This window comes from Anomalospiza imberbis, chromosome 20, assembly GCF_031753505.1.
Source record: "Anomalospiza imberbis isolate Cuckoo-Finch-1a 21T00152 chromosome 20, ASM3175350v1, whole genome shotgun sequence".
Lineage (NCBI taxonomy): Eukaryota > Metazoa > Chordata > Aves > Passeriformes > Viduidae > Anomalospiza > Anomalospiza imberbis.
This window is the reverse complement of record NC_089700.1, coordinates 9,285,058-9,310,755: the sequence shown is the minus strand read 5'-3', so window position 1 is coordinate 9,310,755 and position 25,698 is coordinate 9,285,058. Positions and strand designations below refer to the sequence as shown.

Below are 25,698 nucleotides of genomic sequence, written 5' to 3'. Positions count from 1 at the left end.
TTCTCATTATGTTCATTCCTATTGTAAACACGCTAAAGTTGCTGCTGTTATTGCTTAGAATGGCTTTTTCCTCTGTTGTTTTGAAGTCTGGTAGAAATAGAAGTTAATCTTTAAGAGAGTGGGGCTGGTGAGGATTGGATGGCCCAGCTCGATGGGTCACGCCGTGTCTGTCTTTTCATTTGCCTCATAGATGATGTTCTGCTGACTCCAGCTGTTTTTTTGGAAAGCAGAAAAACAATTTGCTTTTCCTTCCCATAAAGTATAACCCTTTGTTTATCCTTGTGCTGCTGCAAGTTTCCAAAATGCAAAGACTTGCAAAGAAAAGAAAGGGAGGAAATAGCTCCTTTTTTTTACGCTGTTTTTCGTATCGGAGAGTAGAGTTTAGGACTGAGCTGAATTGTTGACCTTTGTGGAGTTTATTCTTAGAATTGGTTGATTTGTGCGTGGAGTCTGATTGACTGAGCCCAGTTCATGGGACAAACCACGGGCAGTGGGTTTGGGGAGGGCCATCGCAGCTTTTCTAAGTAACTCTTCTGTTCAGTGATCAGTTTTAGATTTGAAGAATTCTTCTTGCAGTTCCTCAATGGCTTCAGTTCACTGAAATAATTGAGAACAGCTCCCTTTTCCAAGCAGGACTCATTTTTTTGCTATGAATTGCTGAGACTCCTTCAGTTTTCTCCTGCAGGGATGTTATGAATTTGGGAAACGCAAGTCACTGGTTCTAAAGTCACTGTAGAGATTTACATGACAAGGGTTATCATCTGGCAACTTTTAGTGCTGTATTTTATACATAAAAGGGAAGGTAAAAGAAAGGTTTGGGGGGCCTGAATTCCTCTCCTGACCCAGATAAGAGCTGCCGAGGCAGAAGTCGGCATTAAAACCTCACTGCTCCTGATCTATAATGTCATCGGAAGAACACGTTTGTATTTACAACCCAGGGCTGTATTTACAACCTTTTTTTTTGCTTGCTTTGTTCCTTAATAGGCTCTGGCTGCCCACATTTTATGCACTCCTGGAATGCGATAACAATTGTGGCATCGTCTCTTCAGAATTCGTTTTCCTTCCTGAGATCAGGCTGGCGATAAGGCCTCACAGAACCCTCCCTGGCTTCTGCCTGAGATGGGTTCAACTGGATGAATTCATTCTCTCCTTCCCGTGCTTTCTGACCTTTCAAACAGCTCGCTGTGATCTCTGGAATTTTGCAATACCCTCAGTGCTCTGCTCTGGAAAATGAAATCCAGGCTTGTTTATCTCGGCGGGCCCAAACCCGCATCCAGTGTTGTCAAACGTCCATTTAACCTTCCAGAAAGGTGCTAACACCTCCCACGCTCCTTCTCAGGGCTTTGCAGGTGTGGGAAAGAAAACCTCTCCCCTTCTGGAAGGTCTGCTGTGCTCAGGGAATGTTCTGGACTGTTCTGGAGCCTGCTGGAGCAGAGCTGGACATCTGCGGAGTTCGGGTTCTTTTCCTTGCCGTAGGTGCAGAGCAGTGTCGGAGTCTCATAGGAGAGGTTCAGAAAATAGAAAGCTTCACTGGCACTGCCTGGGTTTGGTTTTTTTTTTTTTCTTTTTTAGGATTTTAAACAATACACTGAATAAAAGTTGTGTTGTATGTGTTCTGAAATGCAGTTTTCCTGTGCTCCTTCAGCCCGGGATACGGGAGCAGCTGCCCAGGGCTCCTTTAAATCAGACACACATGTCTGTAAGGTCTTCAATATTTTGTTTCTAGGCCAATCAGTGAGAGGATTTAAATTGCTAAATTGACTGAATTAACCTAAGAACTGATGAAGAGTGAGATTAACCATTTGCTTGATAGCCTCCTCCTTCCCCCTGTTCTTTCCTCCTTGTTGTTTGATGTAAAAATGCTTATTTTTAAATACAAATTGTGTTTTATTTACAAAAGTTTTATTTTAATTATAACCTTTTATAAAAATACATCTTTTAGAAACTTTATATATGAAAGGCCATTTAATATGATTCATTTTAAGCCTTTCCATGTTTTCATTCACAGCTGTTTTGTCTAACAGGTATTTTAATGTTTTAATCCTCAGGAATAATTCTCTTTTCTATGACATTTTTATCCAGATGTATAAATCTATTTTTAATGATAATATAAGGGTAATGGAAAGCAGGTGAACAGTGGAAACATTGCCACCAATTTTAAAGGAATTACAGATTTTCCCACTGTGTAAAGTAAGGTTTGTGCAAAAGTATATGGAGAGGCTGAGGGCTTGTATATAGAATTGTTAAAATCAAAAGCATTTTGAAAGGCTGAGGGTTTGTATATAGAATTACTAAAAATGAAACCAAGAGCACAATACATCCTTTCATACAGTAAAAATCTAGAAGAGGTTGAAGTGAGTGAACTGTTCACCAACAGAAAGGTGTCAATCAAATAAAATAATTAAAATGTGAAGATACAAAACCAGTCGAGTCAAACATCCGTACTCCCTCACGCCAGAATGGCATCTTTGTATCAAAATGGCTTTAAAAATGCTAACATAAGGAGAAATTAATATTTACACATAATTAAATGTTCAAAATAGCTCATCTAACCACAGCCTTATCTCTAGAAACAAAAATGCAAGCATCCACTGAGTGATTCTAGCAACTGAAAGGCTTTTGTTTAGACTTTTTGTTTTCTTGGCAATAAATAAAATTCTTTGGAAGAAGTCATTAAGATATTTCTTAATGTTGCCTTTTCAAACTTTGCAGGCTGCTATCCTTGTCCAGGGCCAAACATGAATCCTATTGCTCTTGGAAGCCGTTGGCTTGCTTATGCAGAAAATAAGGTAAGGAGGGGGTTTGGTATCAAAAAATACTTCAAGATTCTGTATATATAGGGGGAAAAAGAAAAGAAAAGGTCTCAGGAAAAAGGTATGTGCAAAAGAAAGTCTGTAAAGAGGAGTTGCATTAAAACGACATTCCTAAGTATTTTAAAATATTAGATCTTTACTCTGCACATTTGATTTAATCTCAGTTTAAGGAACTTGGAAGGCAGAGAAGACAGCCATCCACATGTGTTTTCAGTGAGGTAACTCAATAAGCAACCCATTTTGTGCTTTAAAAGTTTAAAGCATTTAATTGCAGACACTTCTGAAGGCAGGCAAAAAAACACTTCCTAAATTCTGTTTGGGGAAACTGAGTCTGGACAGAGCCTGGGATTGTCTGAGCCAGCACAGCAATGCACTCTGTAGCTTAGAAAATAGCATTAAATTGGCCACTTTTGAACATCTTTGAAAAAGTTAAGCTCCAAGAAAAAAAAATAAAATTTTTAGACTTTTTTTCTTCTTTCTAGGGACAAAGAAAACAGATTCCCAAGCAAAGAAATGATCATTGCTTTTACCCAGAGGAGTGGTTGTGCATTTAAAGCTTCCAGTGAAGCCTAAATTCGGCTCCTAATGCCTTACTTTTATTTCAAAGCAGATGTTTTTTCTTCCCTTCCACCTGTGACTGGAGAAGCTGTTTCTAGAGCTGAGCCAGAAATTATCAGAGGCAGATTTTAGAAATCTATTTGCTGTTACACCTCCTCCAGCACAGCTGATTTCTTCCCAAATTCAGGCCTGCCTTTCCCTTGGTGCCACACCTTGCTGATGCTGGAAAACTTAACCCTGCTCAGCATGGGATTTAAAAAAGTATTGCTGCCAAAATGTCAGCAAAAGAATTGTATCACAAAGGGAATTTAAATGGGTTGTGTGTTCCCAGGTAAATTCACTGTGGGGTTTCCCTAGTTTAGGTATTTTTATTTAGATACTTAAATATAGGCAGAACAGAAGAGCTTTTAGAAACGAATACATTTTACAGTAATTTTAAATCTTCTTTAGTTCAAATAGTTAAACAGGCAGCATGTTCTGTGTGCAAGCAACAAATATCTCTATTTTTTCTAATTTTGCAGAGAAGCACAGATTCTATTGTTACTTAGGGTTCAAAGGCAAAACCTACTGTTGTAGGGTGATGGCAGGTACAAGAGTCTTGTTTTGATTTATTGATTTTGAAGGAAGGCAATAAAAAGCAAACCCCATGTACATTCCTTTAATCTATTAAATGCAAAGTTTCAAACAACTCTTTTCCTTTGTCATTTCTTTGCTTGCTCGTCATAAAAAGGAGGGGAAAGCCACACTCGGATTCTTAGAATGGCTGATAGTTAATGTTACATATACAGGGCTAAAGCTTTTGATTATATTTATTTAAATTTATTTGTGGTATTGCTGCCAGACCAAAAATCCCACCATTTCAAAGTTTATGAATTCTTAGTGAGTACTCATCTGGTAATTGAAAACTGGAGCGGCCGACGCGACAGTCTGGGTGGCACCCAGAAGATTATAAAAAGGGGTTAAGTGTCTCAGCAGGGCTTTTTGCTATTTGTAGGAAAAAACACACCACTGTACACGATAAATAAGAGCTCTGGTAATGGCTTATGGGTTTGTGTAGTTTAATAGTAGTGACTTGGTTGCTGTCTTTCTTCTTGTAGCTGATCCGATGCCATCAGTCCCGTGGTGGAGCCTGTGGAGACAACATTCAGTCTTACACTGCCACAGTCATTAGTGCTGCCAAAGTGAGTCCATCATCTGCCCTGGGAGAGCTGCTCGTGGAACATAATTATGAGGTTTCCCTGCTGAATTGGGCTGTGTGTCATCACCCCCTCCCTTCCCAGAGAGGAGAGCACACGGAGAGCCCTGCAGGCAGCAGCACCGTGCCTGCCCTCCCTATCCTGCAAATCTCTGACTGTAGCTTTCCACAAAGTATTTCTGTTTCTGAACTGATTTTTTAAAAATTTCATTTATTACAAACAGCTATTTACATTAGAGGGAAGTGACAGTGGGATGGATTTGTATAATGGCTGTTCATAGTGGCACAAGTTTATGTGATTAGAAATCAACATTGTGACTTATGAGTCTTTTAGCATCATGAAAAGTGACTTTACAAGTGCCTGGTGCTTTTTGGACTCCATCACACCCCCATTATACATTTTGCTCTCTCTGAAGGGTGACAGCACAGTACTGGAGCTAATTAATTACCTTCTTTGAAGGTTAGAGCTTATTAATGACTGTTTACATATAGGTTCCATTGCCTCGTTTTCATACTTCAGATGATGTTATGAAATCCCTCTGCTTTCAGAGAAATGTCTGGGGTTTTGTAGTATCAAAAGAAGCCCATGGCTTGGAAAAATCTTAAACAAAACCGAGCACAACTTTTGTTTCACTGAATCCCTCCCAGCTCCTTTCCTTGCTGCAACAATTTCTTTTTCTCACACACACACACAGAGTGAGTTTTGGCACCGTGGGGTGAACTCGGTGCTGATTACAAGCTTCCCTTGTAACCACCAGCCTTTTCATTTCTGATATGTGCAACAAAACAAACCTAATAATAGGAATGAAATGACAGCATGGGACAGAAGGCTCAGTGGCACCGAGGAAAACAACAGTTAGGAGAAGCCACAAAGAGAGACACAGGGCAGGCCAGCTCATGTGAAAACAAAACAGAAAAACAAACATAGTTCATCACAATCACAGTGTGGCCGGAGAAGGAGAAAAATCACAGCTTTTTACATTGTTGAGGGGAGCTGGAATTGCTCCTCTCCTGAGGTGATCTGCTGGATCTCTGTGTGCTTTCACCAGCAGCACAGTTAAAGAGGTGTGGAGGGAAGTCTCCCCAAATTCCTTCAATCCCAGCATCGTGAACATCTTTTTTATAGCACAGATAAGTTTGAAAAACTGAGTGGCTTAGTGTGATCAGCTACAGTTTGGATCAGATGTGGCAAAATCCTGCAAACAGAGCACTGTAGCTGATGGCCTTCCCTGCTGAGTAGTACTAGCAAGGGATCATAATCCAGAAATTCTGCTGTTAAGCTGAATTTATCACACTGAAGTAGTGCTATTGGATCATGTGAGGAGATACTGAAGATAAAATGTGTTTATAATCATAGGAAAGAAAAGATTGTTAGCCTCTGTACAGAGATAAACTCCCAGTGAGAGTTAGGAAAAGGGATAATCCCCAGGGCACGGGCTCTTGCTGCTCTGTATTTGCACAGCACGTTGCTCATGCTCCTGCCTGTTGGATGTTACTGTAATAGACAAGATTAATACTAATATAGTTTTAAATATTTGCATGATTTGGCTCTTGAGGAGTGTCTCAGCCTTAGTGTATTAATTTGTTATCCATGAGCGTGCCACAGTAAATCTGCAATGTTTAATTTATTAGTGATTTCATTGAGTCTTGGCTTGCTGTCTAGCAGGTTTTCATCTCTGATAACTGCAGGGCTGACTTTCTTGCTGGCAAATAGATGCTCCATATATCTGTTGGTCTTTGTCCATCTCATTGCCTCACCATCAACTTCACTCCTTCACTTATGAACCTTTATTTATGCTGTTGTGTCCTATCAGCTGCAGGGGTTTGTAATTCCTTTGCTTTGATTAGTGCAGGAGCAGCTTTTTGGGAAGTGGATGTCCTTTCCTTTTCCCTGCACTGCTGCTTTTTTGTTCAGAAGTGGTTCCATTAAAGTTCTTGTTTTGCCAGCTTACCGTGGGTTACAGCCTTTTCTCTGGTTGGCTTCCAATTTTCTACTGAGGTGAAGAACCTTCACATGAAAGAGAAGGAAAGTTGAGAGCTTTCGGCAGGATCTCTTTGGAGAATTGCCTTTCAGATCCTCTCTAGAAGGTCTTGGTGGCAGCACAGAGTATTTTCTGTAATGGTTTTCCCTTTGCTGAGCCATGTCCTGGTGGGGCCGGGGGTTTGTCCTCAGTGGGAGCTGCTGCTCTTGGTGCAGCACATAAATTTCCTCCTTAATCAAATAACTTGGGAGTTATTTGGGAAGGTCCCTGTTCACCAGAATCACTGAGGTCAAAGTTGTGATCGTGTTGGTGGCTTTCTGAGTGCTCATGTTCAAAAAGCTCTGCTAGTTTCTGTCATTTGACCAAGCAGAAAATTTCAGGGAGTAGATGTGTCAAGATTCACATTTGGGTTAATGATGAGTGCAGATAAAAACGGATGTGTTTGGAAAAATGGAAGTAACATTCCTTAGAGGTGTTGAAGAATGCACTCAGTGCATGCAGACAGGAAAGTCCCTTCCGTGGGATAAAGATTCTTTTCAGTCCAGTTGAACAAACAGAGTGGCATGGACGTGGAATTTTTTGCAGAATAAACCCTATTATCCCTTTGTTCAAACTGAATGTGAGGCTCGGCCTCCCTGTGTTGACACCCAAGGCAGATCTTTTTGGTGTCTCTTCCTGCTTTCTATAGATTTTTTATTTGCAATCAAATAGATCATATAAAATGTATTTGTTATGAGAAACAGGAACAATATATCGTGTTGTCACTAAAAGGATCCAAGAACCTTTCTTGGAGCAAAGCATCCTAACAGGCACTGAATGGTGCATTTTAATTCTTTTAATCTAATAAAGTTGTACTTACTTTTCAATTAAATGAGGTATGAGGGCATACATCTATTTTAATTAAATATATGTATTTCTTTATATTCAAATAAATGTGAACAGTCATATTTTGAAGTAGATAGGGTACACATGAGCATATATATAATGTGTGTTTCTGCACACTGTGGATCATTGGTTACAAAAAAAACTGGATCAAGTATTTTAATTTTATTTATCAGCAGACTTCACTGGCGGGTTCCCATCAGTGACAAAGGGACTGGGACAGTGCAAACTTGAACCCATTTCATTTAAAATGTATTTGCTCTGTCACATGTCTCGCATCAAATTATAAACCAAGTCCTTCTCACCTCATAACTCCTTTGCTTGATTCCTTCTCCATATCTTTTAATCCTGTACTGGTAAAGTGATTTAGCAAAGGCTGCATCTGTTTTCTCTTGTTACCTGATAACTTCTTAATGAGGACTAACAGCTTATGTGAGAGCAAGGTCATTAGCCCTAATGGATGGAGGGGACAGCTGATATGGCATGGGAAAGGTTAAAGATTAGCCCAGAAGTTTTTGCAAATATACACAACAGCACAGGGCAGTAAGTGCTGTAATGGTTCTGCACTGATATTTCTGTGCTAATGGCCTTGGCCACATCTCTGCACACCTCTCCCTGCTGCAGGCCCACGCTGCTCCCACACTGGTCATTTTCTTCTGGAGAGCTGTCAATTTGTGGTTGGTACTTTGCCATCCCATTGCTCTCATTCTAAATACTAAAGGTATTTTCTAAAACAGGTCAGTTACAGTTTTTAGCCTTTTCCCTTGCCCAGGTATTTTGCCATGTAGCATTTACTGCTTTCTCCTCCCTGCTTTATAAACTGAGAACAAATCATTTTCTAGGATTTTAGCTATTGGCCAAAAAACTGCCTTGTCAGTTTTTGCCAGGAGAGCTGGAATGCATCCCTGTGATGGCACTGGGGCTATTTTAGGTTTATTCCTCAGCTGTCAATATCTGCTTTATGTTACCTCTCCCAGCCTCCTGAGTTCGCCACTCTTAAAACCCGTTTTATTCTCCTCTGCCGTAGCCGGGTATAAAAAGAAATAACAAGAAACAAATGGCAGGATATTACTAAAGACTTTAAACCCCCAAAGCCATTGCTGTGCTAAAGGCCTGGCTGGATTTTAAGTGGAAGTATCTCCATTAGCATTAATGGGGTGAGTCCATCAGCAGAGGCATCTCAGAGGTTAATCAGCCTTCCTGGCTGGCCATGGCCATCGATACCGTGTGGCGCCTGCTGCTGTTGGCCCTTCAGAGGCTTTCCTGACAACACACTAACAGACTTTGTGTAAGTCATTTCCCATGAATTATTAAAACAAACGTTTGGCTGCTAATTGATGAACACTAATGTGTTTTCTAATCACTGCAGTTTGAGATTTTAGCACTAAACAAAGCAGTTGCAATTGATTTGTGGCTGCTTCTTGGTTTCAGCCTGGGATCTGGACATTTTTTTCCTTTTCAATTTAGCAGGCAGCTTAGCTTGTCTTTTTAGTTAAGAATTGGCTTGTTACAGTGTCATTCCATTCTGATCTCTTTTGCTATTTCTTATTTATATTGCATAATAAATCTGTTCAATTCTTTACAGGCAAATAAGGCACAGTCCTTGGTTCAAGGAGAAAATATTTAAAGTTGTAGTTGGGCTTGTTTTTCTTTCAGTCTGCATCTCTCCTACTGTGTCTACTCTGCCTCTTTCTCCAAATAAAATAAAGCTAAATAAAAATAATCTTCAGCATCTTTAGCTGTTAAAAGCTGGTGCAGTGAATATGTTTTCAAACCCATGTCTGGGAAACATACAGAGCCTGGAAAGTCCCATTCCTTGTGCTGGGATGTGCCTGATAATTCCAGGACCTCGAGGGTGGCATTTTTTTTTTCCTGAATTCTTGTCTCATATTTAGTTTTAATGCTTAATTACTGAGTAAAAAATGAGTGTGTCATATGTAGCAAAAGACAAATTCTTAGTCTCTTGCACTGTGCAGAAGACAAAACTCTGTCTGCTGTAGGGGCTGTTTGTATTTCTGCGTGAGCAGTACCCTCCTCACACCCACTGTGGCCTCATCTTTGATCCTTCTGACTGTGGACTGTGGGAGTAACTAAAATCGAAGTTAAAAAAAAACCCCAGCCCTGGAATACTTAAAATACAAACACATTAAATTATTTGAATATTAAAATACTTCTTTTTTCAGTAATACTTTGGCATAATTGACTTCCATGAGAAAAGTGAGTTCTTCCATTTGCAAAGACACCAAATTTTTTCAAGCAGTTTTGTTGCAGCTTTTTGCAGCTGATACACCGCTCCTAAAAAAATCCACTTCCAGAAAGAATCCGAGCTGAACCCACAGCACAGCACCAAACATCATTTAATGTTTTTTTTTTTTTTTTTTCCCTTTTTTGCAGACAATAAAGACTGGGCTGACAATGGTGGGGAAGGTGGTGACACAGCTGACGGGGACGCTGCCGTCGGGAGCCACCGAGGAGGAAATCCTGGCTCACAGCAACCTCCGCAGGAGTCCCCTGGTGCCTGGGATTGTCACCATCATCGACACCGAGACAGTGGCAGAGGGACAGGTAACAGTGTGCCCACAGCCACGGCCTGCGTGGCCACCACAATCCCGGGGAAATCCTTCGGGTGGTGATGGGAGGGAAAAATAAACCCGATTGTCAGCGGGGCGGGAGTTTTACAGACCCACAGAGCTGGGAAAAATCCTGTTTGGGACTGAAATGCAGCCAAAATATATATTGTCCTTGCAGCATATTTATGTGACACTTTGACAAGATCAAGTGTGAAGTGTCACATTTTGTCTCCCCAACACTTGTTCCTAATTGACACTGATTGATGCTGATCAGTCAAAGTGGAGATGGAGTCTGATGATTTTTATTAATAAAGAACGCGGCTGGAGTGGGGGGTTGTTTGGGAATGGGGGGAGTTGTTGAATTCCAGGTTAAAAAAATGGATGGGACAAGTTGGGTATGAAGTGTGAAAGTTACAATTTTATGTAAATCCCAACTGCAATTGAGCACAATGCTGTTTTGTGAGGCATTTGCACTGGTTTATAGTAATAGAGTAAATTTACTGTGTATAAAAATACACAGTGCAGCGCATCAGGAAGAATAATTTGTTACAAACTCCACACCATTATCAGACAATTTTTAAATTGCTGGATTTTCCTGTCTTTATGACAGGGAAAATATCCATGTCTTTTTTTGTTTGATTCTACCACTCATTTAATTTTAAAGTGGCTGGTCCTGGAGTCAGTGTTTATGCAGAACTCCCACACACTTCATTATTCTGTAACTAGTGTGTGAGATTTTTTTTTTCTCATGGTCACATTTATGGAATTTAAAGCAAAAAAACTTTAATTTTTTCTTGTTTTCCCCTATCTTTATGATGCTCATTGCAAGTAAGTTGGTGAGGTATTAAGGGCACATCTGAAGTAAAATATTTAGCTAAGTTTATTTTTTTTTTCTTGACAGGAAAATAAAAGCTTTTACTTGAAAAAAAAAAACAAAACAAAGAAAAGCTTTCTTATGGTTGTTCCCTGAGAATTAATTGTGGAAGTATTTAGCCAAGCAATGTTGCATTGAAAGAGAATTGTTCATAAAACAGAATAGATATTTTCTACTAAAATTGAAATGAAAGAAAGAAAATAATGGAAAAAAAAATAAGATCTTAGAGTCAGGTCTTAAAATAATTCTCCTGGTGGCTGGGATTTGTTTTTGTTTCCAGGAAAAAAAAATATTTTCTTGGCTTTTCATATACACTAAGGAAAGAAAAAAAAAGACAAATTTGACTTCATAAATTTCTGATGAAGCTGTTTAATGTGGTCATTATTTCTGCTGGTTGCTGTCTGTGCTTTGATTCTTCTGCATAGGCCTAGGGGGAAAAAATGATAGATCTTAGGTTTTTAAGGCTTGTTATAGATGATTTAGAGGTTTTATGAACTTGTCCTCTGACCCTAGCAATAGTAGGGAGCTATCAAAGCCTAAAGGGCACTCCAGGAGAGGAGCTGTAAAAATGATAACGTTTGTCTTGTCCAAGCCCTGCTGCTCTAACATAAATAAGCCATCAGCTCTATGGAAAAAAGTTTTGTCTTGAACCTCTAGGAAGCTGGATATCCTGATTGTGTGTATTGCATTTATATTTTTGTGATCTGAAGTTTTTAAGTGCTGTTAAATTATATCATTTATTTCCAGTGCTGTTATTTGCTTTCAGAATTATGTTTATTTCCAGGAAAAAAGAAAATAACCTTTCTTCTACGTTGTTAGATTTTCATGGTGCAGGAGATTTTATAAACAATTTTTTTCTCACTGAAATGTCCCTCTGGCAAAAAGAAAGCTGATTAAAAATAAAAAAATACACTTTGTACATGGTTATTCCACGCTGCCAGTACAGAACCTTCTCCTTTGAGGGGTGTCCTGGGTGCTCCCAGTCCCTCTGAGTCTTTTCCTGTGCCTCCAGCTCTGTTTGCAGTGGACATGTGAGTTTTTGTGAGTTTTTGTGCAGACGTGAGCTGGTAGATCCTGGTTTTTTGGCAGGGATGCGATGCTGTGTGCTGGCAGGAGAATTCCTGCAAGGAATGCCAGTGTGGATGGCACTTGTTTGTGCTGGCTGGCTGACCCTGGCTGGCTTTGGGGCAGGATTCAGGGAAGTGTTTTAGCACCTCTGACCTCTCAGCGAGCTGAGAATCTCACAGAGCTCCTGGTGGCTGCCCTGGGCTGCAGCAGACACTGCAGCATGGAGCTGGTCCCAGCTGTGAGCTCCTCATGCCTGGAATCTCTGACTTTGTTGTACTCTGCTGTGGAAAATCAGTTTGCTGGGAGTGGTCACTGAGCTCCATCCTCACTTTGGCTGAGATGGAGGGCTGGTGGGGCAGGCTGGTGATGCCAAGTCCTGTAGAACAGTCCTCTCTGTTTTAGGGTCACTGTCTGTTTCAGTGGATTTCCTAAAGTTACTGGTTTATAGAATCACAGATTCACAGAATCAGTACGTTTGGGAAAGACCTGCAGGATCATCAAGTCCAGCTTTTGACCGAATCCTGCCATTCCCATGAAACCACATTGCCAAATTTGCTCAGTTTTTTGAATCCTCCCAGGGATGGGGACTCCACTCCCAGTGCTGAACCACTCTCAGTGAAAGGATTTTTCCTTGGTTGTTCACCCCAGTTTTCAGATTCCTGAAGAGTTCTGAGTGGAATCAGCAAACCCTTCCTGCTGGGATGAGATGCCTGCTTTGGGATGTTCATGGCTGTCCCCATCAGGCTCTTCCTCCTCTCACTGAGAAACCCTGAATTTAAAATTCCAGCCAAGTATTTACTGGGCTAAATGAACACTTGGAAAGCCTTGAATCCCATTCAGCAGGGGGTGGTGTGTGCTCACATGGGTTCCAGCCTTGTCACAGCTGAGGGCAGTTTCAGAAGCAGGGAGGAATTCTTTTCCTATCATCAGTGCCCTCCTAATATTAAATAAATACCTCACCTCCTTCAGGTCAATAAAGATTTCTGTCACCTGCACAGCCTAACTAAGAATTTAGGTGTTGCAGTGAAAGATATATTTTCCAAGTAATAAAATATGCCTGTAAGATAAGATACATGAAAAAAAAATTAATCTGCTTTAAAAAGAGAAAGAAAATGGAAGACAACAATAAATCTAAGGCAGGCAAATACATCATTGTGGATGAGAAATAAGAATTTTTTTTTTTTTAGTGGGGAAGCATTTTTTTTACATAAATGTGACTGAAGTTTTGCAAATTAATGATGCAAGTACTTTTTCAGTTTTTAGGCATAGCACACAGGTTCTAAAGGTGGACTGAGCTGCTCTGTGCATGTGTACAAGTACAACAATTTCTGTGCCAGGAGGGTGATGAAGGGACATGTTTTGGACACAAACCAGGACAGCTAACTATACTTTTCACTATTTTTTAATCATTTCTCCCATTTCAAAGGCATTAAATATGAGGGATGTGAGAGGGAGCTGGATGTGTGTCATTCACTGCCCTGTGCTGCTATGGCAGAGGGTGAAATGCAAACTCACCACTGAAAAATCCACAATTAAAGACCAAAGAATTCTCCTAATGTAATCTTGCAGGATTAAATCTGCAGGGGAAAATATTTTTAATAAACCTTATGAATGTAGATATTTTAGTAAACTCTCATCCCCAGCAGTTGTTTATGTGATAGCTCCTACTTTCAGAATTGGTGCTGCTTTAAGAAAATTTGAATTATGAGGTAATTAAATAAATGCAGAGGAATGCAGAATTATTGACATTGGCTGTCAGGAGATATTTGTAAAAGAAATAAAAATAATTATCAAGATGCCCAAGTAACTTTGTGGTAAACCAAAATATGTTAACAAGGTTGTGTGCTTGTTTAAACTTCCTTCTAATGAAGTGTTAGCAAACTTTTCAGTTAGATGGAAGGACTATTTATTTGAATCCCTTAATTAGTTGAAATGGATAAACCTAAAGCTGTACAGATGTCCTCTTTTTCAGTAATTGGAATTAAATGTGTAAGACTTTATTGGCTTGGGTTTGAAAGAAAAATTATTTTCTTTCGACCTTTGTTTCTGTATTCTTAATTAATTCATCCACTGGGCCACCCACGTGCAGGCTGCAATAATGACCCTGCTCAAAAGTCACCAGTTTTGGGGCAGAATGTAAATCTGTTCAACATCTAACAGTTGGTTGACAGAGAAAGATGTGGCCAGTTCAAAATCCAAAACTCCATGCTGGCTGCGTTCTCCGGGGCTGTGATTGATGAAATCTCACCGTGCAGCTCATCCACAACTCAGCAATATTGGAGGGAATATTTTCAAAACACCTCAGCAAAATAAGATAATCTGTTGATCAATTTATGTTTTAAAATGTGATCAGGGCTTTTTTTTTTTTTTTTTTCCTGTTCCCTATGAACTTTTTATTGCATTAAAGAGGAATTTTCGGGGAAAAAAGCAGCCGCAGTTTCCAAAGTTCATTTTCATTTGATGAGGAGCTGATATTGAACCAAATCAAGAGACCTATCAGGAGCAGGAATTGTTGTGAAATTTTGGTCTGAAGCAAAAAGAAGCTCAAAGAGAGAAGCATATTCAATAATAAAACTTTAACTACAGACATAATTCCACTGGTCATTAACACCAGGGCTTTTATTTCAGGAGCAGCTTTGGCAAAGGCTGATGTGATGTCCTGATGCTCAGATATTTGGCCCCAATTTTCTTCACTTTTTAGATCTCTGTGTATTACAGAAGAATTCTTTTTATATATAAATATAAAAAGAGCAACAGGATTCCCTCAGAGCATAATACTGTCTGCCTCACTTTTATTAAAGGAGATCTGGTTTTTGTCAAGAAGACATTTTTGTCTCAGATAAATGGTTCAGGCTGAGCGTGAGGCTGGTTTGAGTTTATGCTGGATTCTATTAAAAGGAGTGCAGTAGTTAATGCCACAGATCTATCACTTTTAGCCCCTTTCCACTGAAGTTTGACCTTGGCTGTAACTTGGGGGAGGCTCTTTGTGGATCTAACTCCAGCTCCAGCTCTTTAAAGCATTGGGGTTCTCAAGTGTACAGCAAATATTTGTTATACAATATTCGTATTTATAATTATTGCCAAACCTATTTGTTTTTATGATGATGGGATTACTCTTTTCTTAATTGTATTAAGAGTAGGACCTGCTTGATTAGATTTGGGTCCATTTTTATTTGTGTTACTTTCATGTTTGATTTAAAAACATGTCTCCACTGGGATAAGTGGTGTAATTTCCCTTTAAAGATTAAAATAATTAAAGTCATAATTACGAGTGGCTTCTGTTCAGCAGTACTGAAAATACCACAGAGGAAGGAAAATATGGCATAGGAGGAAAAAGCTCTGGCTGCAGTTATCCCCTGCCCTGGCAGCAAACGCTGCTGGCTGGTAGAAAATGCAACGCTGCCCTCGGTGCTTTGTCTCTTCTTCTAGGGAGAGATAAAGATGATTTGGTGAATCTTTGATAAACTTCAGAGTTCTGCTGTAACAGAGCTGCTTTGGGAGCTGGTTTGGCTCAGCACTTCCAGCCACAGGCTCTTTGGCTGGGCAGGTTTGGGGAAAATCCTGTTGCAGCTCTTGATAAAACATTTTTGGGCATCAGGAGCAGCTGAGGGCTCGTTCACGAGGAGCCTTGGTAGAAAAATCTCAGTGTTGGTCTCTTGTTGGGAGCTCTGCAAGGAGGATCCTGCTGGAGCTCAGTGACTCTGTGATCCCCAGAGCAGTGCTGAGATTTCCGAACCTTTCTCAATGAGAGACTTGGGAAGGTTTTTTAGCAGCGTGGTTCGAGCCCGCTACCTTGGAGAAGGAAGCCTGTTGGGGAGGGAAAAAATTGCAGCCTCGGGATTCCTGTGGGCTCTGCAGGCTCGGGGAGGGAGAATGAGCTGTTTCCCTCCAGCTCTCTGACAGCCCCTGCATGTGTTATTAGGGAAATTGTCCCTCTGTTTTGATTTCCAGGAAAAATTCCCAACTCTGCTGTTTTCAGGGGCACGGAATCCTCAGCTGGCCGGCGGAGCTGGTGGTGCTGGTTTGATGTTGCTAAAGCACCGGCTGTTGTATCAGCATCATTTTGATTTCCTGACGTTCTGTCAAAAAGGAAAATCACGCTGGGATTTAAAGCTGTGCAAGCTCTGAACTGGGATGGGAACCAGGCTTTGGTTTGGTAGCATCTTTGTGAGGGACATTTGGTTGGTGATGGAGTTAAGTCCAATTCCTTGGATTTTTTTTTTTCCTCCTTCCTTTGTAGTGTTGGGATTGTAAAAAGTGGTATTTGTTGTCCACGAGCGGGGGGAGGAACTGACAAATCCTGAAGATTTCAATAGATTGGTGATTTAAAAAAAGCACTTTTCTCTGTTCCTAAAGGATTTATTTTTTTCATGCTGATTTTAAAAAGAAAAAGAATATTTTTTCATCTTTCCATGCACAAGCAAGTGTTGTTTCCACGTGTGTTCCCAAAGCCAGTTCTGTCCACTCTGACACAGGCAGTGACACACATCAGGACTGAGGAAGGAGCCCTGAGTGTCACATTCCCCACTGCCCAAGATTTCCAAATTTTTGAGTGATGAAGGTGCTTTTGTGGTTGGGTTTTTTGGCTTTTATTTTGCTTTACTTGGTTAGTACAGGGGATGAACGTACTTGAATTTGAATCTGCAGAGGTCGATTTGCTGTCCCAGAAAATCAGCTTTTATGGTGAAAGGGGGAGATCTTTAAAAACTCCTTTTGGAGTATTTTTTTTTCAATAAGATATTTTTAAACAGTAAACGACAGAAGAATTGAAAGCGTGGGATCAGTTAACATCGTATGCAAATAGAGATTTGGCCTTTTTTGAGTTCTCAAATTTTCTAAGTCTGTTTCTAAGTCTAAGGTGTTCTGCAGTTTTTGATGTTGCGACGTTTTGTTTTGTATCATATTTCCAGAGGAAAAATACTCAAGGATCAGGTTGCCATCCAGTGCTCCTGCCTGTTGGACAGGGATTAATGTTGCAGGAGTGATAGCAGCAGTGCATTTATCATTTTTATTTTTTTCCCAGATAAAGCCATGCTGAATTAATCCTGTGGAAGAGGCTGCATGTGAAATATCCTATATAACCATTTCTAGCAATGACTTAGCTCCTGTGATACCCACACGTTTCTGATTGAATATTCTTATTTAACAGGCTAGACCTGCAAAAAAATCCTTTGTAGAGCTGCTTTATGGTGTTGGTGGGTCATGATCATTTCTCTTTAATTAGAGCAACGCGCTGAGGCTGGGCCCAGAGTGGGAGCAGTGGTAGATGGTGGCCGGAGTGCCTGAGGCTCCCTGGGTGAGGGAGGCTGTGCTCCTCTGCAAAGCCTTCGGAAGATCTCCAGCCCCTCTGGTTTGGTGGTTCTGGAAGGAGCAGGAAATGCTGACGAGGGAGAGCAAAGCCATAATTGTGCTGTGAGGTGCCAGAGCTCCGGGCTCTGCCAGCCCAGCCCAGCCCAGGCCCCTCCAGCCCTGCTCCAAACGCCGGCAGAGGATCCCTCCTTTCTGAAGCAGAAAAATAGCTTCAAATTATTGCCATATCTGCTTGGGATAGGAAGTATTAAAAGCCTTGCAGATTATTTTGGAAGCGGCAGACAGATTATTCAGGGTGGTTTTGCACTGTCTTAGTAAGAAGATGGGTTTTGCTCACCACAAAAACCCCCCTATTCAAGTCCTTTTCTGACTGATCTTTCTTTTTGTTTTACTTAATTCAGCTTTTAGGATGACGTAATCAAGGAATAAAATACTCCTACAGCTCTTGCATGGTTTTGTCCACACATCTTCTGTTTTTTTTTTCCTATAAATCTAGGAATATCTTTGCTTTTTATGCAATTAAACTTTGATATTTTGTCCCTTTGTATGTCCTCCCACTCTGCTTTGGTTTGACTGGGCCAAGAGTTTTATCAGCTTCAAATTTGCTTTTGTTTAAAACACCAAAGCTCATCCTTTGTCCCTTTCCCCAGAAGCTCCTGCACAACACAGATCTCAGTCCAGGTATTTTCTTTTCCACTGAATTTCCCTGCACTGTGTCAACTCTCTGCTATATTTTAATTCCTTTTTTATTCACAAGAAGGTATTTTATCAGGGCCTGATTTTTTTGATAGCAACCTTTGTAACAGTGTTACCTCATATAGAGTGAGGCAGTTTCATGTTGGAGAAAATTCCTGTTAACTGGGAACTCCACAGTGCAGCTGCTTCCATCCACGCTCCCAGCCCTTGGCATTCCTCGCGTCCTTTGGAAATTCAGATCCCTCAATTCCAGCACCACTGACAGCAGGATGGAAGCTGTGCTGTTCCCACCTGAGGGACTCCTGGAAAGCAAACCCACTTTCTCTGGGGTTTGATCTGGTCTTCCACTTATTTGCTTTATGTACTTGGGATCAAAATACTGATTTATGTAAGGGTTAAATATTCCCTTTTCTTTCTAGGATGTCATTTTGTTACTGGAAACCTCAAATGGAGCTTCCTGCATAGCATGGTGTAGTGAGCTCTTCTGCAGTCAGCAATAATTCATGGAACAAAACGGGAATATTTTTCTGTTTTCCCTAATTTGAATAGGATAAATAAATAGGAAATCCAGGCATAAAGTGGATAATCCTTTCTGGTTATTAGAGCAGGTCTCATGTCTCTGTATCTGAGAGAATTCCCAGGATGGTTGGTGTTGAGCTGACAGGCAGGTACACTGTGAGTGTGAGCACCTTACACAGCAATCCCTGTGTCAGTAAGTGGGGATTTTCCCTCTGGAGTGTTTTCCCTCTAATCTGGGCTGTGTTCTGTCCCCAGGTCCTGGTGAGTGAGGACTCAGACAGCGATGGCATCGTGGCCCATTTCCCTGCTCATGAGAAGCCCATTTGCTGCATGGCCTTTAACCCCAGTGGTAAGAGATTCTTCTGGTTTTTGGGGTGGATGTGAACAAGGCAGTCAGTCCCATGGGAATGAGTCCCCTGGCTTTGGAGGGATTGCTGGTCCCACTGGGACACTGCAGGTGACCTGCTCTGGGGAGTGTTGGATGTGTGATTGGTCTTTTCTGGAAATTTCAAGCTTTAGCAACTCTTTTACTGTGGGAGGAGGGAGGGGATTCAGTCCCTCTGCCACTGCTGAGGAATTCCTGTCTGTTGGGATCCTGCCAGCCAGGTGCACACATGGTTGTGATCCTCAGGTAACCAGAGGATCGGCACATGGATTAAATTGTAGTCCTCCATAAATACAGAAATAAAATAGTTTAATTGGTTTTTAAAGTAACTTATTATTTCTTTGCTAATTAAGAGTTTGTGATCTTACCCTCTCTCCTGAGTGAAATCAACTAAAATCTGAAAATACTTGTAAGAAACTCCACAAAAGTGCTTGTTTCTCTCCTTCTTCTTTATAAATGAACAGTACTGTGGGCAGCAGGGACAACTACAGATCTTGTGTATTAATTGATCTTATTAATCTGACAATTAACATTTCATTATCTGCAGATAAATAATGTTCTGGCTGATTGCAGCAGCACTCAGGGAAATGGTCAGGGAATCCACAGCTTCCAGTGCCTAAATTAACAATTTCTGAAGTGCAGCAAATGCCATGAAGATCAGGAGGGTGAAGTCACATTTCAGAGAATAAAACTAAATGTCTGTCATTTATGTTTTCACTTTTGCTGACCAGTTGGTGTCATTCTGACACCCCATCTGTTGTGTCAGAACTCTTTAACAGTGCAGTGCAGTTCACTGGGATTTTGTGACAGAAGAGCTGTATTCTCATCTGCCTGGATTTTCTTGGAAGGGAATTTTTCATGGAGCTCTGTGCAGTGAACTGAGAATCCTCAGCTCCAGAGCAGTCATTTTGCTTTGTGCTCTGGAAGAAGGATGATACCTAAAGTGGAGCAATGCTAATTAAATAAAATAAATAAGTGAAATAAATACAGCTGCTTAAATTAGAATGATAAATAGATATTAATTAAATGCCTCCTTAAGAGAGTTTCTAGGATTGTGTAAATTTAAAAGGCCAGCAGAATGTTTATGCAAAACCAAATTAACTTGTTATTTTTCAAAAGGAAGGCTATTTTTGCAAATTGCTGGATGCTTCTATTACGATGAAATTCTTTGGTTTGCTCAGGTACTGGGATGACAATAACTTAGAGAGTGACGCTTAGATCAAATGGTGTTTAATGGCAAAATACTTCTTTAAGTGGTGTTATTTTTGGCTGCTTACAGATGCTGTGTGCTTGGGAGATTTGCAGGAGGGATGGGGACAAACCAGCAGAGAACTCTTCCTCCAGTGAGAGCAGCACTTAGCCCAGGATTGTGAGCTCTTTATTTAACATCAAGGCAGGATTTTGTTTGAAGCCAGGGCTGTAACATCATCCCAGCTCATTCTCCAGTGGTCACTGGCAATCAGGCTGAGCTCATTACAGAGAACAAAACAAGAGGTGGCTTTTGATTCTGTCCTTGGCTGCTTGCTCTGAAACCCCACTTTTACTCCTAATTCCAGGCAGTGTCTGCGAGGCTGCACCAGCACACAGTGCCTGCAGAGCTGTGCTGGGGAGGCAGACAGGGAGCACTGCTCTGATTCACTGCAAGTTTTACTTTCTGGGTCTGATAAACCCCTTAATCCCATCGTGTCTCAGGGCAGGAATTGCCCAGGTGCTCAGGCCTGAGTTTTGGGAGGATCCCTTTATAGGTTTTTATTGTGTTAAAAACGAGCAGAATCCTCCCTTTATTTGGACAGATCAGAGGTATAATGGCCTTTATGAACTGTGATAATGAAAACCAACTTGTGTGTAAATGATCCACATCTCTCCATGCTACAGGAATTGTTATTTGTGCTTTTGAGAGTAATTTTAAAGTCTACTTAAAGGCTGCAGCTTTATTTCAGTCAATTGTCTTCACCACATTTAAAAGCAAAGTATAGATGTTTTATTTGTGCTAAAGCTGAGTTGCTAAATGTGTTGCTGCCTACACTTGGGCAAGTTCTCCACAGCCAGTGGACAGTCTGTTCTTTTAGCCCATGAAGTTTCTTCCTGCTGCCCCTGCAGAGGGGAGGAAAGGCCAGATCCTCTGGGCTCCCCAAGGAAGGTGTGTTTTGGGCACAAAGTCTCGAGGATGCAATGTGGGAATAAGTGGAACATGAAAACCTGTAAAGATGGTATTTTCACAATTTATAGATGAAATAAAGTGTAGAGAAATCAGCCCTAAATTTGAGATATGATCAATAATTCTGGAGTCTTGGTGTTCGAGTGTTGAGTTTGGTGTTGGAGGACGCCAGGACATTTTCATGTGGGCACTGCTGCTCTTCCTCTGGAGTTCCACTTTCCGTGGGAGCCTCGAGTGATGCAGACCAGTAATGAATAATTTTGGAAGCTGGGCTGAGCTTCTGAGCCCACCAGAGCAGGGGATTGTGCTGGGATCCCAATTCCAGTGGGAATTCCTGCCGTGGTCAGTGCAGAGCCTGAGCTGGACTTGGCCTCCTGGGCTCCAGATGGGATTTCCAGGAGCATCCATACAAACATCTCCATCCCTTGTATCTGGTTTGGGAGGCAAGTTAAGTCTAGAAGTTTTCATGTCTGTTCAGAGGTTGTTTAAATCATTCACTCCTGGCTTTGGAAGGTTTGTGCCTCGTTTCCCTGTCAGGCTGCACTGCCAAGAACTATATGTACAACAAACCCTGTGGGCAGCCAGGAAAGATGAGAATTATCCCTTTTGATTTTTTAGAGCTTCTGCTTCAATTTCCCATTTGTTAAGGCGAGTGAATAGCCTTAGAGTCTCTGAAAAGGACATTTTGTTACCTAAGCTTCCTGGTGGTCTTCTCCTGGGACAGCTTTTCCCAATAAAAGCTTTTCTCTGTACTCAGATACTGCATAGAGGGGTTTTCCAGCTGCAGGACTCCATCCTGGCTTCTCACCCTTCTACAGGGAGCAAAAGACACAATATTTTTCAATAAAAGCCCTTAAAACAAACTGAAAATACAATGATTAAAACATTTCTGTAGCTACAGCTAAATCCACACTCAATCTGGGAGTAGGACCAGCTTTTAAATCAATGGAATGGGGCAGGTACATTCTAATTTTAGTGTCAAAGAGGAAAGTTTCAAATAAGATTCTCAATTAGTAAACAGCTAAAAATGATGCTCATTTTTAAATATCTGGGCTTTTTTATTTCTTTTCTGGTAAATAAATGATCTGCTTTCCAGAAGTGTTGCTCCTGCCAGCTTGGCAGCTGAGAGCTGTGAAGTGCAAGACATTGAAAATTTAAAATAATTACGCTTCCTTGGCTACAAAAGAGATTTTCCACCCATTAATAACAAGAAAATTAATGTTGGGCCAGCAGTAAAACAGATTAAACTGTGTCCCCCTTGGGATGCCTGACTGCACCTTTAACAGACCTGAAATTGCTCTGATTATTTTAATGTTCTATATTGAAACGTGACAGTGGCCTTGAGTTAATAGTTAAAGAGGCTGAAATTGGAACACCTCTGCACAAGTTTTTTCCCATTGATCAGAGAAAGTGGGCAGGAAAACACTCCTGGAGAGTCAATCAAGCTGTAATTATTTAATGACAGAATAATTCTTCAGTTTTTCTGTTCATTTTCTTGTGGTTTTCAACTTGAATTACTGCCTTGGAAGACAAATATGTTAAAATTAAAGCAGTTTGATGAGTTGCAGTTATAAACGTTGTGTCCCTATGTCCCATGTCACCAAAAGGAGGAATCCTTGATGATTGCTGTCTTGATCAAGAATTGCATTTTGGGTTGGTTGTGAAGGAAGAGCTGAAGCCATGGATTATTTTAGGAGTTATAAGAGTCGTAGGGAGTTATTTATTCACAAAATAATATTTTATTTTGCTTCTCTTTCTTTTGACTTCTTGGGATTTTTTAAATATTTACATTAAATCTTTACGTGCCTGCGTTTATTTTGCGGTGATTTTTGCTAAAATCAGAATTTCATTATTTAGTTAAGGTGTTTTTGAGACCCAGTTTTGTAACTGCAGCACATGGTCCACTTGGGAGTACCCAGGGGTTGAGCAGCTCGGATGTTTGGCTGTATTTTCACTTGCCTGGGAGAGGGGTTGAGTGGGTATAAATAAAGCTGCTGTTCCTGTGTCGGGCCGGATGCCTCAGAAAACCATGGGCCATGTAAACTTTGTCACATGAATGCAATTGCTCAGCCCAGGGAGCTCAGTGGAACAGGAATCCTGTCCCAGTGAGCCTGGGAAGGTGGCAGTGCCAGGAGAAATCCGTATGGACTGAACCAGGAGCTGCTCTAAGTCACTGTGGTTCCCCTGAGCGCTCTGAACCTGAAATCTGGAAACCTCCAAAGCTCAGTACCAACCTTGTGTGGGACCCAAGTTCAGATTTCCAAACTGAAGTGTGAGAGGCTCCTCCTTTTAATCACTTTTTGGACAGGCAGTGAGCTGGTGCAGTGGCTGGACTGGTCTCTCCGTGGCTGGGCATGGAAATCTGAGGGTTGCATTCCTAAATCCAGACTATCCATGGATCCACATTTCCTCCATGCGGATGTGTACCTGATTCCCAGCACTCGTGCCCTTGGTGTTTTGCAAAGAAAGCCAACACAGCTTGAAGGTGTCAAGTCCTTCAATGAGTGCTGGCAGAGTGACACAGTTTGGGGAGGTGGAACACCCTCTGAAAACTGAAGGGAAGCTCCTGGTGAAGCTCCAAGCCGTGTGGACCTCATTTCTATCAACAGCTCTGCAATTAGGGAGGTGTTATAAATAGGATGTGGTGGGGCTGCCCAGCGCTCTCTAATTTGCCCCCGGGGCTGCCAGGAGCTGAGAACTCCGTGTCCCAGTGTCCCATCAGCAGCTCCAGTCCCACCCTCAGGCCAAGCCTCATCGGGCAGGGGGGAGGAAGCTCTCAGATAAACACGGCGCAGCCTCAGCTCCCAATCGCTCCGGGCTTCCGCTTCCAGGCCCTATAATTAGAAGTCCTTCTTTTCCTTGTATTCCCAGTTGACGCAAATGCTTTTTGTGGCTTGGCACCTCATTTAGGGCGTGGGCTTAGTTTATGGCCAGGCCAGAGTCTGGTTTAGTCTTCTGATACTGCATAAATAGCTCTTAACCCACAGTCTACATCTGTACTAGTTTTTCCTTTTATGCATATATTCCTCGTGTTTTTATTTCTAACCTGAAAGAAGCTGATTGTTTCCCCAAACAGAATGCAGGAAAAGTAGGAAGCTGTAAATTAGGGCAGGTAAAACAAAGCTTTGCTAATTTTTTTTCCCCATCTAGGATATCTGTTCCTTTGAAACTGGATTTTAATCATCTCTGTGGATTTAAAACAACCACGCAGTAAAACAGTCATTAATTTAATCTGACTGCACCCTCGTACTGTGGATAAGCAAAATCAGAAATTTTGCAATGAGATATATACTAAATGAAGTCAGGTTTACACATAAATTTCCACTGGGTCCTGTGTATGCAAGACTTCCAATGGATTTCAGCTGTTATCTGTTGAACAGGGATTAATGCCAGTTGGAAAAATAAGCAGGAAATCCTCAAGAATTATTCACTTTTCATCTCTGATTATCCACCCATAAAGTCCCTCATAAGAGAAGACATTCGGACTGAACTTAGCACGGCTTTAACCTGTATTTCCGTCTAAAGAACTTTTTGGGAAAACTGTCACGAGGCCTCTTAAGAAGCTTGAGTTGAAGTTTCCTCCACTTGAAAGTGAAAGTGAGGCAGGACCAGGATTCTGATTTGTGTTTCTCCGCTGGGATTAGGAATTCCTGCTGGGATGCTGCAGGGAGATGGAGAGAGAAACAAAATGGCTGAGCTGTGATAATGGAAAACTGGGATTCTTCAGTGTGAAGTAATGAGAGTTGGAAAATCCCACCACAAACCCCAGCCCAGTGTTCTGAAACATGGGTGATTTATTGTTTGAATAACAGGGGCGAGGAAGAGATTTCAAAACGCTGCTTTATAAATACACGTTCTTTCCCATCTGTGGTGTTGTGCTTGGGACCTCCGTGTTGATACAAGTCCTGCCAGAATATATTTGTACTTCAAATGCAAATGTGGGTGTGAAAGGGCCTCCTTTAACTTACTGAAAAAGAGTCTCTAATACAAGTGAAGGGCCTGTTTTCCCTGGGCTTTCGTCTAACAAATGCATTTATTCCAAGCGGGACAGGCAGCAGGAGTTCAGATTAGATACAAATTGCCAAATCAGATACCACTCATCTTTCTGTTTTTAAGTCAAATCCTTTCCAGCCACAAATGTATTATCTTTCGCCTCTGTACTCCTTCAAGTTAGCAAAAACAGAGAAAAGAAACCCCAAACCAAACCCAGAAAACCCAAAGGCAAAGCACACATGGAACCAAGAGCTGGGAGCATCATCTGGAGCTGCTCAGCTGCAGGTAGACGAGCGAATGTCGCAGCTGTGGCTGTTGGGATCCAGGGTGTCACTGAAAGAACAAACAGGGACCACCATGGGTTCTGGGGGCTCGTGTGCCACAGGTTTTGGTGTTTGTGCCCGCAGTGACCCCTGCTCTGCCTGAAGACAGCATTGTAGGGTCGGGAAGAAGCCTGTGAGGAGCAGGGGGGATGATACCCTCCCTGCACCACCCACAGACACCTGCGGCTCTCGCCAGTGCTGGAAACCAGATCCCGCTGAGCTGAACACCCATGGATTGCATGGATAACACAGGATGGTGATCCCGGTGTTTTCACTGGCTCAGGATCATTACACAACGTTTTGCCTCCAGTTCCAGAAGATTTTTGGCAGATTTAGGGGTTTTTTTACCATTTTCGTGCGCCGTGCTGTGCC

General features: G+C 41.4%; 1 protein-coding gene across 6 annotated transcripts in view; it reads left to right on the top strand.

Annotated features, from left to right (window-relative positions):
• BCAS3 (BCAS3 microtubule associated cell migration factor) overlaps positions 1-25,698 on the top strand; it is a 300,455-nt gene that overhangs the window by 43,990 nt on the left and 230,767 nt on the right. For all 6 annotated transcript variants that reach the window (XM_068210669.1, XM_068210670.1, XM_068210671.1 and 3 more), the window contains 4 exons: positions 2,713-2,789; positions 4,469-4,552; positions 9,825-9,995; positions 18,723-18,816. In XM_068210669.1, the coding sequence (XP_068066770.1) occupies positions 2,713-2,789; positions 4,469-4,552; positions 9,825-9,995; positions 18,723-18,816 (426 nt within the window). The remainder of the gene's footprint in view (positions 1-2,712; positions 2,790-4,468; positions 4,553-9,824; positions 9,996-18,722; positions 18,817-25,698) is intronic.